Here is a 24577-nt window from a genome sequence, read left to right on the forward strand (position 1 = left end):
GGCCAGGACCCACTTCCTGCTGAGTCTTTCCCTCCTTGGGAAGTTGTCCCATGTCATCCTCTGGGCAGGTGTGTGTCTTAGAGCTGCCTCCACCCTCTCAGCCTCCTCCTCAGGCCAGGTCAGGCTCCCAAATAAACTCCTGGTGACCAGAGCCAGAGCTACAAGCAGCAAGTCCCTGCACAGCCTGCTTGTCAGCGTGGTTGCTAGGGGACACCAGCCGGCACTTGTCGGGCTGATTAACAGTACTGCAATTTTTTTTTTTGTCAGCCGTAAATAACTCTAGGAGGCTGCAGTGGCCATGCCTGCCGAGCGTCCGCTGGGGCCAAGGCCCAACGCTGAAATTTTAGGAAAGCACATCTGGTTGACCATAAAATGGGATTTCATGCTGGCCGCAGCCCCGGCTCCCGTTTCTCTCAGCAAAACCCCTGCCTGGCTGAGGAGGAACGAATCGATCTGGGAGGATGCTGGGTTCCCAGGCCCTAGCACTGGGCCTGCCCTGTGGGTCCTCTGTGGAGCCTACCCTCAGAGCACATGGGCTGGCCTCCCTTCTTCTAAGAGCCAAATGCTGAGGGGCCAGGACAGTAGCAACAATCACGGCCAACAATGGAGGGCACTGTGCTAAGCTCTGTCCCCCACACGCACTGTGACACCAAGGTCAGTCTGATCCTTATTCCCATTTTACAGACAAAGAAACTGAAACTCAGAGAAGTAGAAACCGAAACAAAGAAGGCACAGAGCTGGGAGTGCAGGAACTGGATGCAAAGTCAGGCTACCAAGGCCTCGACCTCAAGCCCTGCCCCATCTTCCGATGATTCCCACCCAGGCTGGCGTAGTGCTCAGTTACAGGCTGGGTACTCCCGGCGCTGCACTGGGCCATGGTCCGAGACTGGGCCTGCTGGCCAGGCCACCAACCACCACGGGCCTTTGCAGAAAGCCTCCCCCGTGGCAGGGTTCCTGTCGCTGTTCATTCACCCAAGTTGCAAATGTGTGACCTGGAGAGGCCTTGAGGCTGGGCCGCCGATGGGGGTCAGCCTGGCTCATGGTTGTCCCTCCTCGGCCCTGCCAGGGCTGTGCATGCCCCTGCCCTCATCGAAGCTGGTGCCCGCCAGTCCAGCTTGGTGGCTGCTCAAGAAGCAGCATTTGACAGGGTCCCCTGAGCCATAAGAGGCTGCACATACTTCAAAATTGGCCCTGCTTCCTCTTCCCAGAGGAGGAGTGGGATGGTTCACACCTGACTACTCTGGAGTGCTGTGGCCCCCACTGGAGGGGTCTGTGCAGCAGCTCTCATTTTCTGGAACCCCAGAGCCTGCCAACCTCAGCCCCAGGCCCCACCTGAACCAGCCGAGACTGGGGTGGGAAGATTAGGGAGCTGATAAGGGGAAGCTTTTGCCCAGGAAATTTACAGAATAGAGAATAAGCCAACAACTCCTTTTCTGCCCCTGACTGAGGTCCAAATTCAAGCTCAAAACCCCTGGGATGGAGTTTCTCTAAGGCTTCCTGTTGTTCGTCTCTCCGAGCCCGTTTCCTCATCTGCTCAGCAAGGCTGGGAGGATCTTCCTCAAGTCTCTTTTTCCAGGATGATGACTACATAAATGAGTCAGATCTTGACCTCCCTGGACAACCCAGCCAGGAACAGACACGGGGGCTGACCAGCACAGAACAGGGAGGTCAGTTCTGAGGGGATGTTTGGGAAACAGTAGGAGTAAAAGCAGGTGTTTCCGCTGGAGATCCAGCAGGTGGAGACATGGTAGCCTGAAGAAGACTCTGGAAGCAGCTTCGGTCTCAGAAGGTCTTACACCTGATGCCCCTGCCACATGTGACAGGAGGCTGGGCTGGCCAGGAGGTGGTGGCTGCAATGTAGATGGCCTTGCCCTCTGTCCTGGCTAGAGCCAGGGACATCTGGTTCCTCCCACCCCCACCTCTTCCTTCTGGCCTGGTGGCAAGCTGGCTGCCAGGCAGTGAGTGCGCTCCGGGGCCAACAGGTCATTTCCCTCTTGAGCAGGCTCCAGGGCAGATGAGGAGGAAGGAGAGGAGTGAGGAAGTTGGATCCAGTGCCCCTTCCCTGACAGTACAACACCCCCGGAGATGTCCTACCCATTTTACAGCCTTGCCCACTGCGATGCAGATAAGAAAAGCAGCTGCTTCCGGTCACACAAAGCTCCCTGCGTGCTCCTGCCCAGAGCTGTTTCCTGACAGGACCCAGGGAGAGGGCGACCATGTGTGTCTGAACCCAGGGGAGACACTGTGACATGGTCCCATATGCTCTGGAACCCTAGAAATGTCCCAGAGAGGAGAGGCCAGAATATCTTGTGGGGTTCAGAGGACTGGACAAGGATCCAGAAATCCTGCTTCATTTCACTCAGCCCCCTGGACCAAGGCACCATCATCTGTTCCCCAGCACACAGCTGGGGGCGGTTTTCAGCCAGCCCACCCGTTCCTCGGACTTCTCCTCCAGGGAGTGATGGGTGGAAGTTCCAGCCGCAATGTGTCAGTCCCTCCTTAGCACTTCTGCAGCTTCCAGACACACTGTGATCCACTAGCCCAGCCTCGTGTGATCCACCAGCCCCATTCACCTCCTCCTTCCACTCCACCGTTCCTTGAGTCCACCCTGTCTCCTTCGTGCCTCTGTTCTCTTTGCCCAGCACCCCACGGAGCCGCGTTTACCCATCTACCCTGCCCTGGCCCGGCACGTGCCTGTTTGGCTGCTCCTGGCTCTTGATGCTCCTGGCTTTCAGCATGGGTTACGGGGACAGCTTGGGAAGCCCTAGTTCCTCCTCTACCTCAGATTCTCGACGCAAGCTCATGTGTTAGGACCAGGCAGGGCCCACAGAGGCAAGCAAGTGCCAGAAGCCTGGGTCCTCGCCCTAGCTCTGGTGCTCCCAGCCTCCTGACCTTGGCAGGGCCCCCACCATTCACCAGGCCTGTGATAGGGCTGGCATAAGAGGGACTCAGAGACTCGAGAACTGGACTCTTCTCTGTTCTGTAAAGTGCCAGTTACCCCCATACTCTTTGGGACCTGAAGGCCCTCAGCCACTTGGCAGGCTCCTGCACAGGGCCGGTCCACCAGAGCTCACAGTTTGAATCCTGGTGAGTCCTGGCTGCTCCAGGGCAGTGCCTGTGGCATGGAAAGGACTCCTGGACCCACCAGGCAGGTGGGTGGGCACGTGGCATGGGGACTCACCCTCTCTAGGTCCTGCCGCAGATGGGTGAAGAGCTTCAGGCGGCGGTACAGGACGTCCTGCTCCTGCTGGGCCAGGTTGTCCACCTCGTCAGTCTTGGGGGTCAGCAGCGGCTGGTTGGCATTGGCTTTCCTCTTCAGCTTCCAGTACTGGTAGATGAAGTCGACCAGCGCCTCAGCCAGGTCCAGCCGCTCAGCCACCTCAGCAGGTTCCACCAGCTCATAGAAGTCCTCCTCTAGCTGCTGCAGCCGCTGCTTGCGCAAGGTCACCTTTTCCAGGTCCTCGCCAGCCTGGCTGGGCTCTGCAGGCTCAGATGTGGGCTCATTACGTGGGCCCCCATCACTGTGTTCCTGGCAGAATGACTTGAACTTGACCTCATCATTGTCTGCTAATATAGTCCGCATTTCCAGGCTGTGGTCAAAGGCGCATGTGACATGGAATGCCGTGACGCAGGAAGGCATGGAACACTGAGGGGAAAGGAGGGGCAGCATCAGACATGGAGGGAGCCTGGTGGGAGGGGAGAAGACAGAGGGGCTTCCTCCAGGGCTCTACTGAGAATGCACAACGCCTAAATAGAATGGCGTGGGCTCCCGACCTCCTGTGCAGGATGGGAGTTATGGCAGGGGAGGAGGAGCTCTGGGGCGCCCGGAAAGGTAGCCCATTCAACACCATGTGCCCTGGGGGAGTCAATCAGAAGACAGTTGAGAAACACCTCTGGGGACAAGCTGCATTTTTTTTTTTTTTTTTTGAGAGAGTCTCACTCTGTTGCCCAGGCTGGAGTGCAGTGGCTCCATCTCACTGCAATCTGCCGCTTCCCAGGTTCAAGAGATTCTCCTGCCTCAGCCTCCCAAGTAGCTAGGACTACAGGCATGCACCACCTAGTTTTTGTATTTTTAGAGATGAGGTTTCACCATGTTGGCCAGGCTGGTCTCAAACTCCTGACCTCAGGTGATCCACCTGCCTCAGCCTCCCAAAGTGTTGGGATTACAGGCGTGAGCCACCATGCCTGGCCTCACGCTGCATTTTTGTGTGGGCAAAATGACTTTGGCATCACAGAGCATCAAAAGAAAGGCTGATGATGGGTCACTGGCTCATCTAAGATGGGGATTGTGGTCCCCTTTTTGTCCTCTGGGAAGAGGGGCTGGACTTAGACCCTTTCCCTCTCCTTTCGTCCAGACAGCTTCAGGCCTGACCCTCTCTCTTAGCCTTGGATGATGGCTGTGGGCAGCTGATAACTGTGTCAGCAATCATGCACCCAACTATTACGACTGCTTATGCTGCACTCACAAATCCTTTTGAAGGTCCATGGATGAGTGGAGGCACAACTAACGTTTACAATGACAACTCTGTTCCTAAAAGATGAGGCGGACAAAGGATGACTCCCACCTGCACTCCCAAACTATAGACCCGAGGCATCAACATCCCCTGGGAGCTTGTTAGAAATGCAAGTTCTCAGCTTCACTCCAGACCTACTGAGTCAGAGCCTCTCAGGAGTAGGCTCAGCAGTCTATGTTTACCGAGCCCTCCAGGTGATTCTCATGCACGCTAGACTTTGGGAATAGACTTTGCTAAAGACAGACTGGTATAGCCCTTCCAGTGTCAGGAGAGTCTATTAGCTTAGCTAGAAGAGAAGTTTGATTCCTAACCCCTAATGTGTCAAGTTCAATGTCAGAAGTGAGGCTAATGTATTCATCGAGCCCCAAGACACTTGCTTTCAGGGAAAGCCAGAATTCTCAGCACTCCAATAGCGTGGTGAGCCTTGGTTCCCCAGGTCTGTTCCCACTCCCTAAAAGACCAGGGGATGGAGAAATGCTCCCCATCAGGTGCGATTCTGACTCTGGCCCCAGTCCCACACCCCTCTGGGGCGCATCAGTCTGCAGCCCCATGGAGGGGAGAGGGTGGTGGCAGCTGCTGTCCGAGGCCCCAAGCATGCCTCTCTCTCAGCCGGCTCCTGGCAGCAGGAGGGTGAAGTAGTCCACATACCTGGATGCAGGTGCCTGTGCATTCCTTGCAGAGGCTGCAAGACAGAGCCCAGCGGCTGGCTGGGATATGCGAGATCTTGGTGATGGGCTCCATCTTCTCTGGGCAGCCGATGCTGACCTGGGCAGGACACAGGGGGCTGTATCATTCCTCTCATCCCTAGCCTGCCTCCAGGGATCTCCAAAATGGGGGTTTGTCTGCTGAAACTAGGTGGTGGGCAGACAGGGCAGTGGCTGAGCCCCTAAATCCCAAGTCCCTCCTGACACCAAACAAGCATGGCTCAAAGGCCGGAATTCCTCCTAACTCTCCCAAGCTGACCACTGGATGAGTGTGTTAGTGTGTGCTCATCTGAGACTCATCTTAAATTGTCTGTGAATGTGTGAGTGTGCCATCAGTGTGTGTAGTTGACTGTGTGTGTGTGCTTGCGACTGTGTGGGCCTTGACAGAGAGGTGCTTTGGTGTGTGTGTGGGGAAAAGGAAGAGAGATCAGCCTGTTACTGTGTCTATATAGAAAGAAGTAGACATAAGAGACTCCATTTTGTTCTGTATTTGAGATGCTGTTAATCTGTGACCCTACCCCCAACCTTGTCCTTTGCAAGAGACATGTGTTGCGGTGACTCAAGGTTTAATGGATTTTGGGCTGTGCAGGATGTGTCTTTGTTAAACAAATGCCTGAAGGTAGCTTGCTGGTTAAAAGTTATCACCATTCTCTTAATTTCAACTACCCAGAGACACGTACACGGCCAAAGGTCGCAGGGACCTCTGCCTAGGAAAGCTAGGTATTGTCTAAGGTTTCTCCCCATGTGATAGACTGAAACTATGCTGCTAAAAGGTTTATGGAGATGTTTGCATATGCATCTCAAGGCACAGCATTTTCCTTTGAACTTATGTCACAGAGGTTTTTGTTCATATGTCTTACTGCCGATTTCCTCTTTTTTCTTTGATCCTATTGTCCTGCCACTCCCCTGTCTTTAAGATGGTAAAGATAATTATCAATAAATACTAAGGGAACTCAGAGACCGGGGCCGGCGTGGGTCCTCTGTAAGCTGAGCGCCGGTCCCCTGGGCCCCGCTTTTCTTTCTCTATACTTTGTCTCTGTGTCTTTTTTTTTTTTTTTTTTTTTTTTGAGACGGAGTCTCACTCTGTCGCCCAGGCTGGAGTGCAGTGGCCGGATCTCAGCTCACTGCAAGCTCCGCCTCCCGGGTTCACGCCATTCTCCGGCCTCAGCCTCCCGAGTAGCTGGGACTACAGGCGCCCGCCACCTCGCCCGGCTAGTTTTTTGTATTTCTTAATAGAGACGGGGTTTCACCGTGTTAGCCAGGATGGTTTCGATCTCCTGACCTCGTGATCCGCCCGTCTCGGCCTCCCAAAGTGCTGGGATTACAGGCTTGAGCCACCGCGCCCGGCCGTCTCTGTGTCTTATTTCTTTTCTCAAGTCTCTCGTTCCACCTTACGAGAAACACCCACAGGTGTGGAGGGGCAGGCCACCCCTTCAGTGTGTGCACAGGTACATGCAAGATCCCCCTCCTTGCTGCACTCAGGCCCTTGTTAATAACATCTTCAGAGTTCTTGTTACAATTTGTGTTTATATTACTTATTTTTCTAGGCACCAAGAAAAAGTCTCATGGTGGGACCTCCTCTTGAAGGTCTTTAGGGTTTTCCTGGGGATATGCCTTTGTCGAGCCCTTCCTATGGGGACAGGCCTACAACTATGCCCAAGTCTACTGGGCAGAGACCACCCCACAGCCCAGAGGCAGAGCACATTTGCCTCCCCATTGCTGATGCCTGAGGATGGAAAAAGCAATTCTCTCCAAGGGTCCTGAGCCAAAGGGTCTTTATGATGGAGTCCCTGTTGGTTCTGTCTCTGCCATGCCCAGCCCAGGGCACACTCATAGGTGGTCCCAGTCTTCAACATGCCGATCTGCAAGCAAGTGCCTACCGCTGACACAAACAACTGTGATGACAGAAGCCTGCAGTGTGGGCTTCAGACTGGGAGCCCAGGAAGGAGAGCGCCACTTATGGACAGGGCCACCTGGCTTGCTCCTGGGCACAGGCAACACTGGAGTGGAGCCTCAATATGAGTCAGTCCACACAGCAGGGCTGGGGCTGAAACTCTGGTGCATTTTAACATTTCACATTTCAAATAAAATGGCTGGCCTTCCGGGCACCCAGGACCTCTGCTAACTCACTGACTCTGGACCCAGCCTGTTGCCTGTGGCACTCCCACCTGGACTTAGAAACACGCCCACCCTGCCATCCTAGCCACAGCCATAGCAGCAGGCCCACTAGCCAACGTCCCTTTAGGCTTACTGCCTGATTCACTCTCTCTTTTTTTTTTTGAGACAGAGTCTCATTCTGTCACCCAGGCAGGAGTGCAGTGGCGTGATCTCAGCTCACTGCAATCTCTGTCTCTTGGGTTCAAGTGATTCTCGTGCCTCAGTCACCCAAGTAGCTGGGATTACAGGCATGTGCCAAGCCCAGCTAATTTTTTTTTGTATTTTTAGTAGAGACAGGATTTCACCATGTTGGCCAGGCTGCTCTTGAACTCCTCACCTCAAGTGATCCACCTGCCTTGGCCTCCCACCCAATTCTCTTTTAAGGTTAGTTGGCTTATCTCTGTTTTGAACATGTGGCTTGACTTTGATTGGAACCACTGCCTAGGTTTAGAGGGACCCCACAACCTGCTTTTCCCTCTAGTCAGCTGCCTGACTTCTGTCCAGACCTTATACCTATCTCCTGAATCTCCTAGCGGTCCGTAACCCCATTTTCTCATAGAACTCACCACCTGAGCTCTGTCCAAGTCCACAAGCAAAGCTCCCTATAGTTGTGGTCTGGATTCCTCGCTGGCCCATCACCTGAGATCCCAGTGTGTGTGTGTGTTTTTTTTTTTTTTTTTTGAGACGGAGACTCGCTCTGTCACCCAGGCTGAAGTGCAGTGGTGCGATCTCGGTTCACTGCAACCTGCACCTCTGGGTTCAAGTGATTCTCTTGCCTCTGCCTCCTGAGTAGCTGAGACTATAGGTGCCTGCCACCACGCACTCCTAATTTTTGTAGAGAGGGGGTTTTGCTATGTTGGCCAGGCTGGTCTTGAACGCCTGAACTCAGGTGATCCACCCACCTCGGCCTCCCAAAATGCTGGGATTACAGGCGTGAGCCACCGTGCCCAGCCGATGCCAGTGTTTTAATGTGAGTCCATCACCTTCCTTTCCCAGTGCTCTGCTACCTGAGTCCCATGCAGACCCACTTCCCCATGGGCTGTTCCTTGGGCTGCCTCACCTCCAGGCCCACCCACCTCAGGAATCCATAGGGCGCAGCTGACGTGCACCCACTTGGTCCCACTTCTGGTGGGCTTCAAGGCTCCTCCTCGCTTGGGGCAGAGCAGGCACTTTGGCTGGACACCCAAGGCACACGTCCGGCACAGCCAGCTGCCCGTGGGCACCTTGAGGATCCCGTAGCATGCCTAGGAGAGAGCAGGGTGGTCATGAGTCAGTGGAGTTGGCCAATCTGTGTCTGGTCAGCAGTCAGCTGCATTTGGTCCAGTGCTAGCCCCATGCTACACTGCTACACAGCCTCCAGCCTCTGGCACATACACCTTCTGAGGAGTTACAATGCAAGGAAGGAAGGGCTCCTGGAAAGCCCTCCTTGGCCTGTTTGTATGCCTGAAATGTCACCATTTCAGTCCTCTGTGAAAGGGTTCAGGTCTGCCCTCTGCTGGGAGGAAAGTCACTTTAGCCAGAGGTTCCTAACCAGCAATAGACTTCAGGAGGGTTCAAGAATCCCCTTAAGTTGAATACAAAATTGGGTGTGTACTTCCTGGAAACAAGTCCCAGAGCCTTCATATTTCTTACACAGGGATCCATGAGGAGGGCTGCACCCCTCTATGGCTTGGGTGAGACACATGAGCCTAAGAGCTGCTGGGTATAAGGGATGTGTTTGTTTATATGAGACTTGCACTGCCCACCTACCTGCCAGTCCGGCGAAGTCCCTACCTCTGAGCTCCCCGGGGTCTATTCCAGTGATGGTGCATACGGGCAGCCTCAAACTCAGGGCCAGAGTGGGTCCACTAGGTCCCAGTCAGGTCTGCAGTCAAGGCCCAGAGATACTCAAGACCTACAGCCTCGGGCCCCAAACCAAGGGGAGCCTGGCCAGGCTGCACTGGCGCATAAATCCAGTAATGGTGACAAATACGTATAGCCTTTACTAGACTGTTCTAAGCAAAGATGCACAGTATACAATTTAATCTGTGTAACAATCCACTCTTATTTATGCATAATCGAGAAAACACAGGCCCCGAGAGGTTACAAAACTTGCCTAAAGTTACATAGTTTGTGAACGGCAGAGCCACAATTTGAAATCTGGCAGCTTTGCTCTCGGTCACAGTGGGCTGCCTTTTAGTAAATTCAAGACATGAGGAGCAGAAGAGGAGGGGAAGGGACAGGGTGCAAGGAGGAGAGGGTCTGAGGGAGGCTGATGGGAGAGGGCAGAAAGCTAACGGGCTTTGGCTTGAGTCTGGCTGGCAGGTCTAAGCCAAGGGGCCCTGGGTGCACATGGCACCACAAAGCACCCTCGCCATTCCCTTCCTGCTCCTTCTTAAGGGCCTCTGCCCACAGTGCCTCTGGAAAGCCAAGTGGGGCCCTGCCAGGCAGTGTGCGTATACATGGCACGGGTGAGGGTGACTGGCGGGTCTGCCCACCTGATGCACACAGACGTTGCACTTGTCACAGAAGACCATCTCGTTGCCATCCTCGCCCTCGGGAGAGCGACACACGTCGCAGACAACATCCTCGTCGTACTCGATGCCCAGCCCCTCCTGCGTCTCGATGGCCCTGGCCATATTCTGGTGGCACAGGGTCTCCAGTTCCTCCAGCACACGCTCTAATGTCAGCTCATCCAGCTCCGGCCTCTCTGTGAGGAGGACAGCAGGGCGTGGTGGTGTTAAGAGCCCAGCCTCCTTTGAGCTTCGAAGAGGACTTGGCTCCTGGAGCTGCAGGAATTCAGGGCAGATGTCTGGGAGGGTTTCTGTCCATCCACTGTGGGACCTGGGAGAAGCAGCTCCATCCTCTGAAAACTGAATGGTCTGGACCATCCCATCTCAACGGCCCCTCACCTGTCCTGGTGTTCTGACTTTAGACAGCCTGCCTGTGACCACAGGGACACGTGTGTACAATTAACATGGAAGTGTCTCTGGGATGCGGCCAGCTCCATGGGAGAAGGCACTGCTTGTGCTGTGTGTATGAGGGGACCTCTGAGTGTGGCTGAATAGGGAAGAGTCAGCCCTTCCTGGGACATTAGTGAGCTCCAGCCAGGTGGCCCACACCTCCTGACCCCAGCCCCATTTGCCATCCTGACCCCGGCCCCATTTGCCATCCTAGACTCCCCTGCATGCTCACTTACTCTTCATGTAACATCCGTGCTTACCACAATAGTCCCAAGAGCCCTGCAACTGATGTGCTTATTATTGCCCCCACCTGACAGCTGCAGAAACTTCAGGAGGCACAGAGACACTAACCAGTCAGGTCACCATTCAGTAATGCAGTATGGACGCTCCCTCCAGATCCATGCCTGGGCCACTGCCCCTCTCGGGATGGGGAGAAAACCCTCCCTGCCCTACCCTGATCCCATTCTTAATGCAGTGGTCACCTACCCATCTCCTTAAGCTCTGAGTTGATCAGCTCCAGCCAGTAGGCGTCAATCTCGTCCAGGTCATAGCGGCTGCCCCCTGGCCAATCAGGCTGGGAGCCCTCACCAAGCGTGGTGCTGCTTGGGGATGCCTGGACAGGGGGGCCTTCCAGCGGTGGGAGGATCCTAGAAAATCAAGACAAAATGTCATGAAGGGAGGTGCCCTCAGCCTGCTGCCCTAGGGGCTCCAGGGAGCTGACCAGTCCAGCTCAGGAGCTGATGGACAAGTGTGCTTTGATGCTACACAGGGCCCACCTCCTTCCACCCCCTCCTTCATTTCTTCCTCCACCATCTGCCCACCCTGCAGACTCAGATGAGTCTCTAAGGGTGACTCAGAGACTGAGTGGATGAACAGGCAGCACAGAGAAGACCCAAAGGGCAGTAGGGCACAGTGAGGGATGGGAGTCAGGGCTGATCCACAGCCTTGCTCACCCTATAAACATCCACCTGCCCAGGGTTCATCCACTTCCTCCCATCAGGGTGGCTGGGCCTTAGCTAAAGCCCCGTGGTCTGGATCTAACCCTGCTAGGGCCTGTAGGAGGTGTCCTATGTGCCGTCATGGGCAATGGCCTGTGTCAGCAACAAGTGAGGTAGTGCCAGCTGGACTCCAGGTCCTTCAGCATACCCCTCAAGGCTGCGGACAAGGCAGGGGTTGTCTACATACTCCCAGAAGCCCAAGCCCCCTTTTTACCAACAGCCTGAAAACCCCACTGACTTGAGTAGAACTGAGGCCAGCTCTCCTCTGAGATAAGGAGGAGCCCTACCTGGTTACACGGCTGTGGCCTAGGGTGACCCTTTCCAGACAAAAGGTCCACATGCCACCTTGCCCTTCTCCCAGACACAATGTCATGTGAGCAGTGAGTGTCCTGCTACACGGTGTTACCCGGCCCCATGACCAAGATGGAAGTCAAATCCCTTGGATACAAAGAATCCTGCCTGCTGCAGTCCCAGGATCCCTTCCCAGCTCAGCCCACATTTGCAGCCACAGCTCTGCTGCTGAGGCAGCTTGGAAAGGCCTGGCCGCAGGGTGTGGACTCAAAGCCCAGCTTCACCACTTACTGTGTGACTCTGGGAGTCACTCAACTTCTCTGGGCCCCAGTGTTCCCATCCCCCAAAATGGGTCAATAATAATAGTACCAGGCTGGGCACGGTGGCTCACGCTTGTAATCCCAGCACTTTGGGAGGCCAAAGCAGGTGGATCACCTGAGGTCGGGAGTTCGAGACCAGCCTGATCAGCATGGAGAAACCCCATCTCTACTAAAACTACAAAATTACCCAGGCGTGGTGGCGTATGCCTGTAATTCCAGCTACTTAGAAGGCTGAGGCAGAAGAATCGCTTGAACCTGGGAGGTGGAGGCTATGGTGAGCAGAGATCGCGCCACTGCACTCCAGCCCGAGCAACAAGAGCGAAGCTCTGTCTCAAAAATAATAATAGTAATAATATCTACCTTATGTGGTTGGTGAGAGGATTAATGGATTAATGTTTGCAAAGCTCTTAGGAAAGTATCTGGCACACAGTAACTACTGTGTGCGTGTGTGTGTGTGTGTGTGCTGTGTGATGTGTGTGTGTTGTGTGATGTGTGGTGTGTTTGCGTGTGTATGTGTGTGTTGAGACCCTGGGATGTTACCGCTCTCCTGAAATGGAATATAGGGGGCATTTTGCCTCAGGAGGGCACGGTTTCCTCTTGGCTCAGCTGTGTGCTGCCCCTCAGTTCCTGATGCCAGTTCAAAAAGCCAGCTCTTCCCATCCCCACTGGTTGCCATGGTTATTGCTTCGGAGCCTGGCCTCCATCTGGCCAGCTCTGCCAGGGTGGAGAGGCCCCTTACTTGAGAGGCATCCTGGGGTCGGGGGCAAGGCTGCCAGAAGCTGTGACTCAGCGCTGACAGGGAGGGAGGGGCAGGGCTTTAGATGGCACAGAGACATGGCAGAGCTGTGGCAAGGGCTCCTGGGCTTCCCCACCACCACACCCAGTGTCAGCAAAAAGGGCAGGAAGGATGAAGGAGACGGGGAGGCAGGGGCCCAGGCCAGGAGAGAGAATGGCCTCCAAGCCAGGAGGAAGGTCTATGTAAGGTCGAAGGGGCATGGAGAAGGGGAAGGGGCTTGGCACCACCTTTGCCCACACAAGAGGCCCAAATGAAGGCAGGTCCTAGGTCATGATCATGGTATGGCCGCACCCCACACTAACAGGTGATTCCATATGGAAGCGATACTAATACCCTCGGTCCAACACAATTCTGCCTTTCCCCGTGAAACTGTTACTTGAATAAACACATTCTTTTAAAAATGCAGCCTGTAATTTGGTTGTGAACGGCTTTGATTGTGCCCTAAGCACATGCTGAGTGGGGGTGTCCGGATGCCCACCACTTCCTGGCATAACTACCCACATCTGCTTGCCTGGTCAGCGGCCACCTGGCCAAGCCTCTTGGGATCAGGATCACTGTGCTGCTTCTGTAGAGTCAGGGTGAAGGGACTCACACCACAAGGTATCTGCTGTGCTTCCTGGGTCTCTCCTCTTCAGCTGTTTGCCCCCTTCTGGCTCTGGCTCTGAAGGAAGTTCTCCTACCAGGCGTGGACTGACCTGACCCTAGGCCAAGCCCTCATCCTCAGCTGTAGCCAGGAGGATGGAGGTCAGCTGAGAGGAGGGCATCAGCTGGCTGGGATCTATGGGAGGGGAGGGGGTCTTTACCCCAGAAGACCAGATACACACCAGAGGTCGGTTCTGCCCTGGCTGAGACTTCTGGCCACAGTGAGGGGCAGGACAGGCCCTCACTCAATTCAGTCTGGAGAAGGGCGAGACAAGTGCTCATTGTTCAGACAGATTTCAGACCATGAGGTGGGCAGACCCACCCAAAGGCCAGGGAGGAAGGGACAGAGGGGGCCTGGGGTGGCAGCTGGGGGAGGGCAGCCAGAAACAGCCTGCAGGGATGACGGGGGCACAGCGCTCTGTCTCTGGGCCTCACAGGGGCAGCCCAGGGCTTGTTCCCGGGGCCTCTGATTTCCTGGCCCAGCCCACTAGGCCTGGTGGCCCTGCAGGGAATTCCCCAGAATTTCCCAACTTCCTCATCTATAAAATGGGGACAGTTACATGTAGTTTGTAAAGCTAATATGATTGTTAAATGAAAAGATGAACACAGGCTCAGCACAGCCAGTCCTCAAGAACAGGGTTTCTCTAACAATTCTGACCCTGGCGGCTACCAGGCAGCCTTCCAGATGAGGGCTGCGCAGTGGGAGGTGCCAGGAGGATGGAGTGGCTAGAGGGAGACAGCGGCAGAAGAGGCGTGGAGATGAATCTAAGAGAGCACCTCCCCACCCCCAGTCCGTCCTCTCCAAAGATCACGGACAGGCCAGGAGCTCCTGGCTCACATCAGCTTAGCACAGCCATGCCTATGCTGGGAATGCACCTAGTAAAGCCAAAGCAGCTGGAACACGTGCTCTCTTCTTGATGTCAACAGATAAAGCACCCTACAGGCAGACTGAAGCCAAGCTACTGGTATGGAAGCATCTGCAATTAATTACCCAGGCCAGGAGATGTTTCCGGAACCAACTGACACTGACATCAAGTAGAGAGGACAGACTGCTGGGCCAAGCCTAATCAAGACTGACCTCGCTCTGCCCACCTGGTGGCCTGCCCGTCCCCCATCACCCTAGGCACTGGTACTTGTGGCAGTGACCTGGCATACATATTCTCACTTCTGGAGAGGCCTGGGGCACCCCTGATTCTCAGAAGGCCCCAGACAAGTGTTAATAAACACTCAGCCATCAGGAGTCACTGGAACAGGATTGCCTGCCCCCTCCCCTTCCAATCCCCACAGAGCACCCTACTGGTGCTTCGAGTCTGCTGTGCCCGTGATCCAATCATAGCTGCAGCTGCCAGGAAACGAGGGTGCCAACGTCAAGGGAGGTAACAGCTGTGATCTTTGCCCCATGCATGGTCTACATGGGACCGAGCAAGAGCCACAAGGTTGCCAAGGCCAGGAGTAGACAGCCAAAAACCCAAGCTGCCCAGACCAGGCAGACTGGTGGGTGGGGGAGGCCAGGACACAAGACCCCTCTGCCCTGAGACATGACTTGGAGGGTTTCCCAGGTTGCATAAAGAAGCACTTGGCGGCCGGGCGCGGTGGCTCAAGCCTGTAATCCCAGCACTTTGGGAGGCCGAGACGGGCGGATCACAAGGTCAGGAGATCGAGACCATCCTGGCTAACACGGCGAAACCCCGTCTCTACTAAAAACACAAAAAATTAGCCGGGCGAGGTGGCGGCGCCTGTGGTCCCAGCTACTCGGGAGGCTGAGGCAGGAGAATGGCGGGAACCCGGGAGGCGGAGCTTGCAGTGAGCTGAGATCTGGCCACTGCACTCCAGCCTGGGCGACAGAGCGAGACTCCGTCTCAAAAAAAAAAAAAAAAAAAAGAAGCACTTGGCTGAACTCCGTAGCTGGAGGCAAGACCCAGGGCCACGTGGCTACCTCCTGACAAGAGCGGCCAGAAGTCTCTCCATCTCATGAGACCAGAAGGGTATAAAGCCCAGAGGACTCATCTCTGAACCAGCCCTGGCAGGGGAACCTACCCAGAGGCCTGTAATAGCAATGGCTTCCTGACCATCTGCTGTACGCCAGGCACTTGACTCCCCCACTAAGAACTCCCTTAAAAGGTTCAAGAAGTCAAAAGCATGGCTTAAGGCCAGGCGCGGTGGCTCACGCCTGTAATCCCAGCACTTTAGGAGGCCGAGGTGGGCGGATCACGAGGTCAGGAGATTAAGACCGTCCTGGCTAACATGGTGAAACCCCATCTCTACGAAAAATACAAAAAATTAGCTGGGCATGGTGGCACGCATCTGTAATCCCAGTTACTCGGGAGGCTGAGGCAGGAGAATCTCAAGAACCCGGGAGTCAGAGGTTGCAGTGAGCCAAGATTGCGCCACTGCACTCCAGCCTGGCGACAGAGTGAGACTCCGTCTCAAAAAAAAAAAAAAAAAAAAAAGTATGCTTTATCTCTCTCTTAAAGACTAGTGAAAAGTCTGGAGATTTCCCTGATCAGAACTGCTTTGGCACCGGGCATGGTAGCCCATGCCTGTAATCCTAGCACTTTGGGAGGCTGAGGCAGGAGAGTTGCTTGAGCCCAGGAGTTAGAGACCAGCCTGAGCAACAGAGCAAGACCCTGTCTCTACCAACAATCAAAAAAATTAGCCACGTGTGGTGGCATGTGCCTATGGTGGGAAGATCACTTGAGGCTGGGAGGTCGAGGCTGCAGTGAGCTGAGATTGCACCACTGCACTCCAGCCTGGGTAACAGAGTGAGAACTTGTCTCAAAAAAAAGGCCAGACCCGGTGACTTACAGCTGCCTGCAGTCCCAGCACTTTGGGAGGCCGGCCAAGGTGGTGGACAGATCACTTGAGCCCAGGAGTTCAAGACTAGCCTGGGCAACATGGCAAATCCCCATCTCTACACAAAACATGATAATTAGCTGGGCGTGGTGGCCTGAGCTTGTAGTCCTAGCTACTTGGGAGGCTGAGGTGGGAGGATTGCTTGAACCTGGGAGGTCAAGGCTGCAGTGGGCCAAGATTGTACCACTGCACTCCAGCCTGGGGGACCGAGTAAGACCCTGTCTCTAAAGAAGAAAGAAAAAAGAACCGCTTTGGGGCCCAGTTTGGATTGACATTACGAAGTGCTTGCTGTGTGCCAGGCCTGGTGCCAAGTGCCTTCCATGCGTCATTTCATTCCATTATCTCAACATTACAACTGCATGAGTAGGTTAGTTATTGTTAGCATTCCAATTTCATGGATAAGGAAACTGAGGCCCAGAGAGATTACATTTATGGTCTAAGGCCACACTGAATATGAGTGGCAACATGAACGCAAGCATTCTGGCTCTACAGCCAAGCCCGAGCCCAACCCCCTAGCCTCTCAGGTAAACTGCCAGTATTTCTGGAACATTTCAATGGTTTGTTGGACAAGGGAATGGAATACAGAATAGAGACGGACTAGAAAGGAATTCCAGGACTGGTAGGTCACCTACCTGGAAAGCAGCCTCCCCTTCCTCCCCTGTTCCAACGGCCCCCTAGCCTGGGCTGCCTGGCTCACCTCACCACGGGCTCCGGGATGGCCTCTGCCCCGGCGGGCACCTGCACACCTTTCTCCCACTCCTGTCGCCATGGGTCTGCCAGGATGTAGTAGTCATCCGGGCTGAGCTGGTATGAGTCCGGGATCTTCATGGCTGTGATCAAGTCTGTCCGGAAAACCTGTGAGGGGCAAGAGGGGAAGAGAGTGACTTCAGACTGCCTCAGGGCAGTCTGCCCCACAGGCCAGAGGAAGACGCAGATACATGCAATTCAAGTGGGCATTCTGCCTGCGCACTTACAAATAAGATGACATAAAAGCAATCAGCACAATAAATAACACAGCTCTGATCCCTGCACATGCTTTGCACACAGTAGATGTTCCATAAATGTGATGAACTGAATTCACATTGCTCTGACCTATGAAAGGACAGAGTTTGAGGGATAGATGGGAGTGGACCTACGAGAGAAAGAGAAAGACTGGCAGAGAAAGGCAAAAATCAAAATAAAAAGAGGAAAACCTCAGAGGACAGAAAGGCTAATGTGAAAGCAATACTGATGGCCAGGCGTGGTGGCTCATGCCTGTAATCCCAACAGTTTGGGAGGCTGAGATGGGAGGATTGCTTGAGGCCAGGAGTTCAAGACAGCCTGGGCAACAAAGGAAGATCCTGCCTCTACAAAACATTTAAAAATTAAAGAATTTTTTTTAAAAAAAGGGCCAGGCAATGTGGCTCACACCTGTAATCCCAGCACTGTGGGAGGCTGAGGAGGGAGGGCTGCTTGAACCCAGGATTTTGAGACAAGTCTGGGCAACATGGTGAAACCTGATATTTATAAAAAATTAAAAAAGTAGCTGGGTGCGGTGGCACATGCCTGGGGTCCCAGCTACTCTGGAGGTTGAGATGGAAGGACTGCTTGAGCCCAGGAGGTTAAGCCTGCAGTGAGCCATCATTGCACCACTGCACTCCAGCCTGCGTGACAGTGAGTCCCTTTCTCAAAAAATAAAAACAAAATAAATAAATAAAATAAAATAAAAAATACTGCCATTATGTGACTGTTCAAGACATTTCCACCGGAGGTTCACAATCATGTTATCTTTCTGCACCCACAGACACAAGTGGAGGTGTAAAACACCACAGGGCGCCAACCCCAGGAAAGGCCTTCTGCAAACCTTATGCAAACAGCCGGGGGATGGCCGGGGCTTAGGGCAGCCTAGATAGCGGCTTCACATGAGCTGGGACTTCCAAAGTCCGTCAAGAACAAGGACACTCTCCTAACTCGACAGGGGCTTTGTGTGTCGGGGGCCGGGTAGGAAGGCAGGAAGGACAGTGTTGTCTTCCTTCTTAATCAAGCCCAAACTCCTCAGAGCAAAGCCACGAGTGGTCACACCCCGAGCACATGCTCACTTGGGGCAAACTGCTCTTCCCAGAGTTTAGTCTGTTGCTCCCACCTCCAACCCCAATTCCACCTCAGAGCAAGCCCTAAACTCTGCCCCAGCTGGCACTGGCAACGCCTCCTGCCCCAGTCACCTGATCCCGCTGTGATCCCCCAACAAAGCGCTATTGTGGAATGTGGTGGCACCTCTAGACACCATGTGACTTGCTCAGGTACCAACTTTCCCAGTGATCATTGTCACTTGAGAATCACAAGTTAAAGAACTCACATCACTGAGACAAGAGACACCACTTCAAGGAGTACTCCAGGCCTCAGACCAAACTTCAACCCCACATTCATCCCTGGAAAAGTCAGCATCCACTGCTGCGCCCGGGGCTAAGTCAGTTCACTCAGCCTTCCGTAGGCTCATGACAGACGGATTCAGCGGTAACCTCTGCCTGCTATGTGCGCCTCATTTGTAACTAGGTCCACAACCACAAGGAGAACAGTGAAATGGGTGGACTGAGGGGCCTGGAAGCAGCATCTTGCAGAATCTAATTAACGTCTGCATCTAGCTGGAGACGGCCCTGGCTTGAAAAAGGTCAAGTTTCTTGAAGACTCTACTTGCCAATATAATTTAATTGTTAGGACTAACACCCTAACATTTAATTAGGATGCCAGTGTGAAAAAATTAAAACCAGATTACAATTAAATGCTAATTAAACAGAAGATGGAATGTGGCTAAGATTTCACAGCCCTGGTAATTTGCATATCTTATTAGCAAGTAGTAAGAAAGCTAATGCAAGAGGGCACACTCAGGCACTGGGTGCTTTTAGGGGGCCCTTCAGTAGGGGCCCATGCCACCGAAGGCCTCTGGAGACTGCCGAGCTCAGCAGGGCTGGGGCTGGGTTATTTCCCTATGGGCCCCAGCACAGGACCTGGCAAGGAAGAACTGACCCCAAAGTGATTCATAACTGCCTCAAAGTTCTCCCGACCCAAGCAAGCCAAGTGCTGCATCATCCCAAGCCCTGATGCTCTGAAGCCATGGAGAACCACCCACTTGGGACAGTGCATCATTCTGCCCTAGAAATCAACCCTACAATAGCCCAGTGTCACTATGTGCCCTCTAAAGAGGCACAGGTGGGTTAGAAACCTTTTGCTCTTCTCTCATCCTGGGCTATAACTGTTTTTTTTTTTTTTTTTTTTTGAGACAGAGTCTTGCTCTGTTGCCCAGGCTGGAGTGCAGGTGCACAATCTCGGTTCACTACAACCTCCGCCTCCTGGGTTCAAACGATTCTTCTGCCTCAGCCTCCCAAGTAGCTGGGATTACAGGTACCTGCCACCTCGCATGGCTAATTTTTGTATTTTTAATACGGGGTTTCACCATGTTGGCCAGGCTGGTCTCGAACTCCTGACCTCAAGTGATCCACCCACCTTGGCCTCCCAAAGTGCTGGGATTACAGGTGTGAGCCACCCGCACCTGGCTTAGTTTTTGTATTTTTAATAGAGACGGGGTTTCACCATGTTGGCCAGGCTGGTCTTGAACTCCTGACCTCAAGTGATCCACCTGCCTCAGCCTTCTAAAGTGTTGGGATTACAGGCATGAGCCACTGCGCCCGGCCCTGGGCTGTAACTTAACTGGCGTCTCCTCGGGGATTCCTTCCTGATCACCAACTGAGGGAGTGCCGACTGCCTGACTGAGCCACTTTCCCTCTCACCCCATTTTCTTTCCAGCACTTACACTCTTGAAAAGTACCTGGTCGACTCATGTTGCTGGTTTCTTGTCATCTCCCCTGCCATGCCTCATCCTGCTGTCGGCTATATTCTCAGTGCCTGGCACTGAATACGAGGGCCTCCCTGGGGGAATTATCTGATGAATCTGAGGCCCCTAACGGGCTCCTGGCAGTGCTTTCTGAATCCCCATGAACAGGGTGAGATACCGCATGGATAAACCCAGTGGCCAAAATCCCCAACCACATGGACCTGAACAAGCGCCTCTGAGCAACAGGCAGCCTTTGTTCTGCTGGGCTTTAAGCTCAAGGACAAGCATTCAGCCCAGGGTGGAGTGGGTGAGACCAGAGTGTCCCACCACACCAGCTGGGAAGACATGGTCCAGACCCAGAACCAGGCCTGGCACTGAGAACTCACAGCAGGAAGGGCTCCCAGGGTCAACTTCAGAGTCCCTTCCCACTACAGTTAGGGAGATTCAGGGAAGACAAAAGAGTCTCGTTCCAAGAGAGTTTCACATTTCATCCTGGGTCACGCAGGGAGCGGGTGGCAGACTGGACACTAAGGGCTCTAGCAGGCGGGAATCATGGACGCACAGGGAGGGCAGCACTGTCATAATGGTGTCAGCCCACACTTGGAGAGACTGTGTGCAGAGTGACAGTGTAAGGGCTGTTCCTGAATTAATCTATTATTAGCCCCTCCACCCACTCTGTGAGGTAAGTACTACCATCATCCCTATTTCACAGTTGAGAAACCTGGGTTAGTTAAATCACCCACCCAAGGTCTACGCACTGGAAGTGGCAAATGAACCCAGGCCAACACAACTCCTGAGCCATCCAGCTCTCCCTGCCCCTTTTGGCCATGTGCTCACTGCCTAATGCCCTTGAGTTAAACTGAAGCCAAATCAGGTGACTTCTCCAAGGGTTGAAATACGCAAATCCGATGGCGGTCTTTGCAAGTTCCGAGGCCTCCAGTGGCTCTCCACCGTCCTCCCACTGTGCCCAGACTGAACTGCAGAGCCAATGAGGCCCTGTGACCACATGGATGCACTTGTAGTCTCCCAAGCACTTTTAACCCTTTGCACACAGGAGAACGCTGCCTGGGACACTACTCCCTTGCCAGAGTAAAGCTGGCACACTTCATCCTTAAGGTCTCAGTCCAGCCCACATCTGCTCTAGGAAGCCTTCCCCAATCCTAGGCTGGGTTGTGGGCTTTGTCTGAAGTTCTACAGCCCCTGTATTAGAATCTCCTGTTTTTTTTTTTTTGCCATGTCTTCCCCACCAGAAGGGGAGCTCAGTGAGGTCTGGCTGAGCCGCAGGGCTGGAGCCCAGCAGTGCAAGCAGGGCCTGGCACATGCTAGGTGCTGAGAAATCTTGAATGACTCAAGATCCTTCCATGAGCCAGCCACCTCCTTCTTTGGTTGCTGTCCAAGACTACAGCTGGGTACTCCATGCCTTCCAAAGGAGCCTCTGTGCATTTATATAAAAACTGCCCACAAATATGGCAGCCAATTGTAACCTAAACATCATTTTGTGCTGAATTTCCAGGAGGTAGGCCTGAAAAAGGCTTAAACATTCTCCTAAAACTCCTTTGAATGATTTATGAAAACTAAATAAAGAATAAAATGGACACTGATGAACGAGAAGCCTTGCTGTGGCAAGAAAGTTGGAAGCTGGAAAACAAGCAATTTTCTTAGAATGTGAATGTTTACTACTTTTCTCTCTTTTGGCAGAAATTGACAAATTGTCTTTAAAGGTCTGCTGCCTAGCAACCAAGTTCTGCTGAGCTGCTTGGGAGATGTTAATTGTAGCTTCTTCAAACAGTGCTAGGGGTGCCAATGTAGCCCTGGAGGGGGCCAAAGACTGCTCTGCCCAGATGCAGGGACACTGCTCCAGAAACACGTCACATGGTTTTGCCTTCACGTCTTTTTCTGAGACTGCAGATCACAACCATTCAAAAGTCTAGCTTTCTGTACATATTTCCCAGGAAGAACTCTGCAAGAAGGCAGAGCGTGAGTGACCTCCAAAAGCAAATAAAGATAATGACAAAAGGCAACTTTCCCTGTGCACTAACCATATGGCCAGTAGACACCAGGCTACAAGGTTTAATATACAATCTCAAGATTTGTAGCTATGATTTGGACATTTCATCCTGGGACCTTGGTTCTCTGCTTCCTTTTCTCAAGGGGGGAATTACTGTATCACAGAGTATTTCAAACTAAGAGGTACCAAGAGGAAATTTAGTTACTGAAGAGAAAAGCTCCAGCAGTTATCACGCTACAAAATATAATTACTTGTGTAATTATATATATATATGTGTGTGTGTATATATATATATGTGCATATATATATTTTTTTTGAGACAGAGTCTCGTTCTGTCACTCAGGCTGGAGTGCAGTGGTGCGATCTCGGCTCACTGCAACCTCTGCCTCCCAGGTTCAAGCAATTCTCCTGCCTCAGCCTCCTGAGTAGCTGGGATTACAGGCACCTGCCACCACGCCCAGCTAATTTTTATATTTTTAGTAGAGACGGTTTTCACCACCATGTTGGCCAGGCTGGTATCAAACTCCTGACCTCAAGTGATCTGCCCACCTCAGCCTCCCAAAGTGCTGGGATTACAGGCGTGAGCCACCATGCCTGGCCTATTTGTGTAACTATATTTTTAATGTCCATCTCTCCTAATAGTCAAGCTGCAAGAAGATAGGGACTCCATGTGTCCTGTTTATCACTGTGCCTGCTTTTGGCACAGTGTTTGACACACAGCAGGTACTCAAAAATGCTTGTGGAACAAAAATTAGCCAGTTATGGTGGCTTGCCTGTAGTCCCAACTACTTGGGGAGCTCAAGCGAGAGGACTGCCTGAGCCCAGGAGGTAGAGGTTGCAGTGAGCCGAGATCATGCCACTGCACTCCAGCCTGGGTGACAGGGTGAGACCCTGTCTCAAAAAACAAAACAAAACAAAACAAAAACGAAATGCTTGTGGAAAGAGTCAGTGAATGAATGAATGAATCCCAGGATTTGTGTGAAGTACGACTAAAGTATAAAACTTCCTGCCCTGTCTTAGCAGGGAGAGAAGAGGCAGGAGGCTGGCAGGATTCTTCCAGGTGAAATTGAGAAACTGGTCTTGGTCACTGTCCCAAAGCCAATCACAATGGCTTTGGCCAGGACAATCTCTCCTGGATGTCTGTCTACACTAAAAGTCCCAACGTAGAGCTAGAAGTGGCCTTAGAGTTAGAAGTGGTCGCTTCCTCCTCACCCCTCAAGGAATGTTTGAAGTTCTGTACTTAAAGAGCCAACCTCATCACAATTGTTTCCTGAGCACCTCATCTCATTAGAAACAACAGCTAATAGAGAAAGGTAATTGCCGTGTTAAGGCATGTCAAGTATTATGTTAAAGTTTTACATACATTGTGGCCCCTAATTCCTATTACCCGTCTTACAGATGTGGAAACTGAGATTCAGAAAGGTGAAACCACTTGCGTGAAGTCCCCGCTGTCTAACCACAGCAATACTGCCTGCAAGACACGGAGAGCTCTTCTTTTAAAACGTCTCTTCTGGGTCGGAACCTGATAAAGAGTGTCTTAGCCAAGAGCAAACTTATGCAGCTAAATTCAGTATAAATATGAGAGAAGGGCTGTAAGAATAGCTACCCCCTGCCCAGTCATGTTTCAAGCTACCACTAGGCTAAGTTCATAAGATACTTTAAAAAAAAAACCCACTCAACATCTCTTTCTTTTATTTTCATGAGGATAGCAGCACTTCCTGCTCTTAAAGAGAATTTATTACACACATTTCTTTTGCAAGACAAGTCCCAGAGGCCAGGAGGCCCTTCCAGCTGGCGGGAGCAGCGATGTTTCCAACTATAGAAGTGGATCCTGCCCCCCACCCCGGAGGAAGGCAGTGTGAGTCTCAGAAAGCAGGCGCTGAGCCTAGCGGAAGGGCTCGCCCCAACCCGCCTGCCTCACAAGGTAGCAAAGGAACTGCTGGTGGGCTGGAAACTTGGCTCAAAACCACAAGGGCAAGCACAAAACCTTTTTTTGGATTCTCCTGTTTTATCTATCAAATTATGGGCATTTTGCATTTTCCTGTACCATACACCTTCATTGTTTTACTATAGAACGGCATTTCAAACATCTGGATAACACCTCCGGCTCCTCAGGAAGGCATCTTATTTACCCTGTGGTTTGGAACCCCAACGCAGTCTGGCTACCCTTGTCTTTACCCTTCACGCAGGGTAGGAGAAGGATTCCATTTTTAAAAGCAAGGGTTAAGCTGAGAAGCTGCATCTCCACTCACAGTGTTTTCTTGGGGAGTGGGGGTGGCATTCCTTATAGAGGGACTTTCTTTTTTTTTTTTTTTTGAGACGGAGTCTCGCTCTGCCGCCCGGGCTGGAGTGCAGTGGCCGGATCTCAGCTCACTGCAAGCTCCGCCTCCCGGGTTCACACCATTCTCCTGCCTCAGCCTCCCGAGTAGTTGGGACTACAGGCGCCCGCCACCGCGCCCGGCTAGTTTTTTTGTATTTTTTTAGTAGAGACGGGGTTTCACCGTGTTAGCCAGGATGGTACCGATCTCCTGACCTCGTGATCCG

The 24577-nt window shown here is 52.9% G+C and overlaps 2 protein-coding genes across 15 annotated transcripts in view; one reads left to right on the top strand and one right to left on the bottom strand.

Annotated features, from left to right (window-relative positions):
* Positions 1 to 24577, top strand: part of CDKN2AIPNL (CDKN2A interacting protein N-terminal like) — a 413846-nt gene that overhangs the window by 244051 nt on the left and 145218 nt on the right. The gene's annotated exons all lie outside the window — the stretch shown is intronic.
* The window catches only part of JADE2 (jade family PHD finger 2), a 54857-nt gene that overhangs the window by 9763 nt on the left and 20517 nt on the right, over positions 1 to 24577 (bottom strand). For all 14 annotated transcript variants that reach the window (XM_050792773.1, XM_050792772.1, XM_050792763.1 and 11 more), the window contains 6 exons: positions 16915 to 17072; positions 10804 to 10964; positions 9853 to 10064; positions 8452 to 8619; positions 5163 to 5279; positions 3182 to 3646 (listed from right to left, as the gene is read on the bottom strand). In XM_050792773.1, coding sequence (XP_050648730.1) covers positions 3182 to 3646; positions 5163 to 5279; positions 8452 to 8619; positions 9853 to 10064; positions 10804 to 10964; positions 16915 to 17072 — 1281 coding nt within the window. The remainder of the gene's footprint in view (positions 1 to 3181; positions 3647 to 5162; positions 5280 to 8451; positions 8620 to 9852; positions 10065 to 10803; positions 10965 to 16914; positions 17073 to 24577) is intronic.

Source organism: Macaca thibetana, chromosome 6 (genome assembly GCF_024542745.1).
Source record: "Macaca thibetana thibetana isolate TM-01 chromosome 6, ASM2454274v1, whole genome shotgun sequence".
NCBI classification, from domain to species: Eukaryota; Metazoa; Chordata; class Mammalia; order Primates; family Cercopithecidae; genus Macaca; species Macaca thibetana.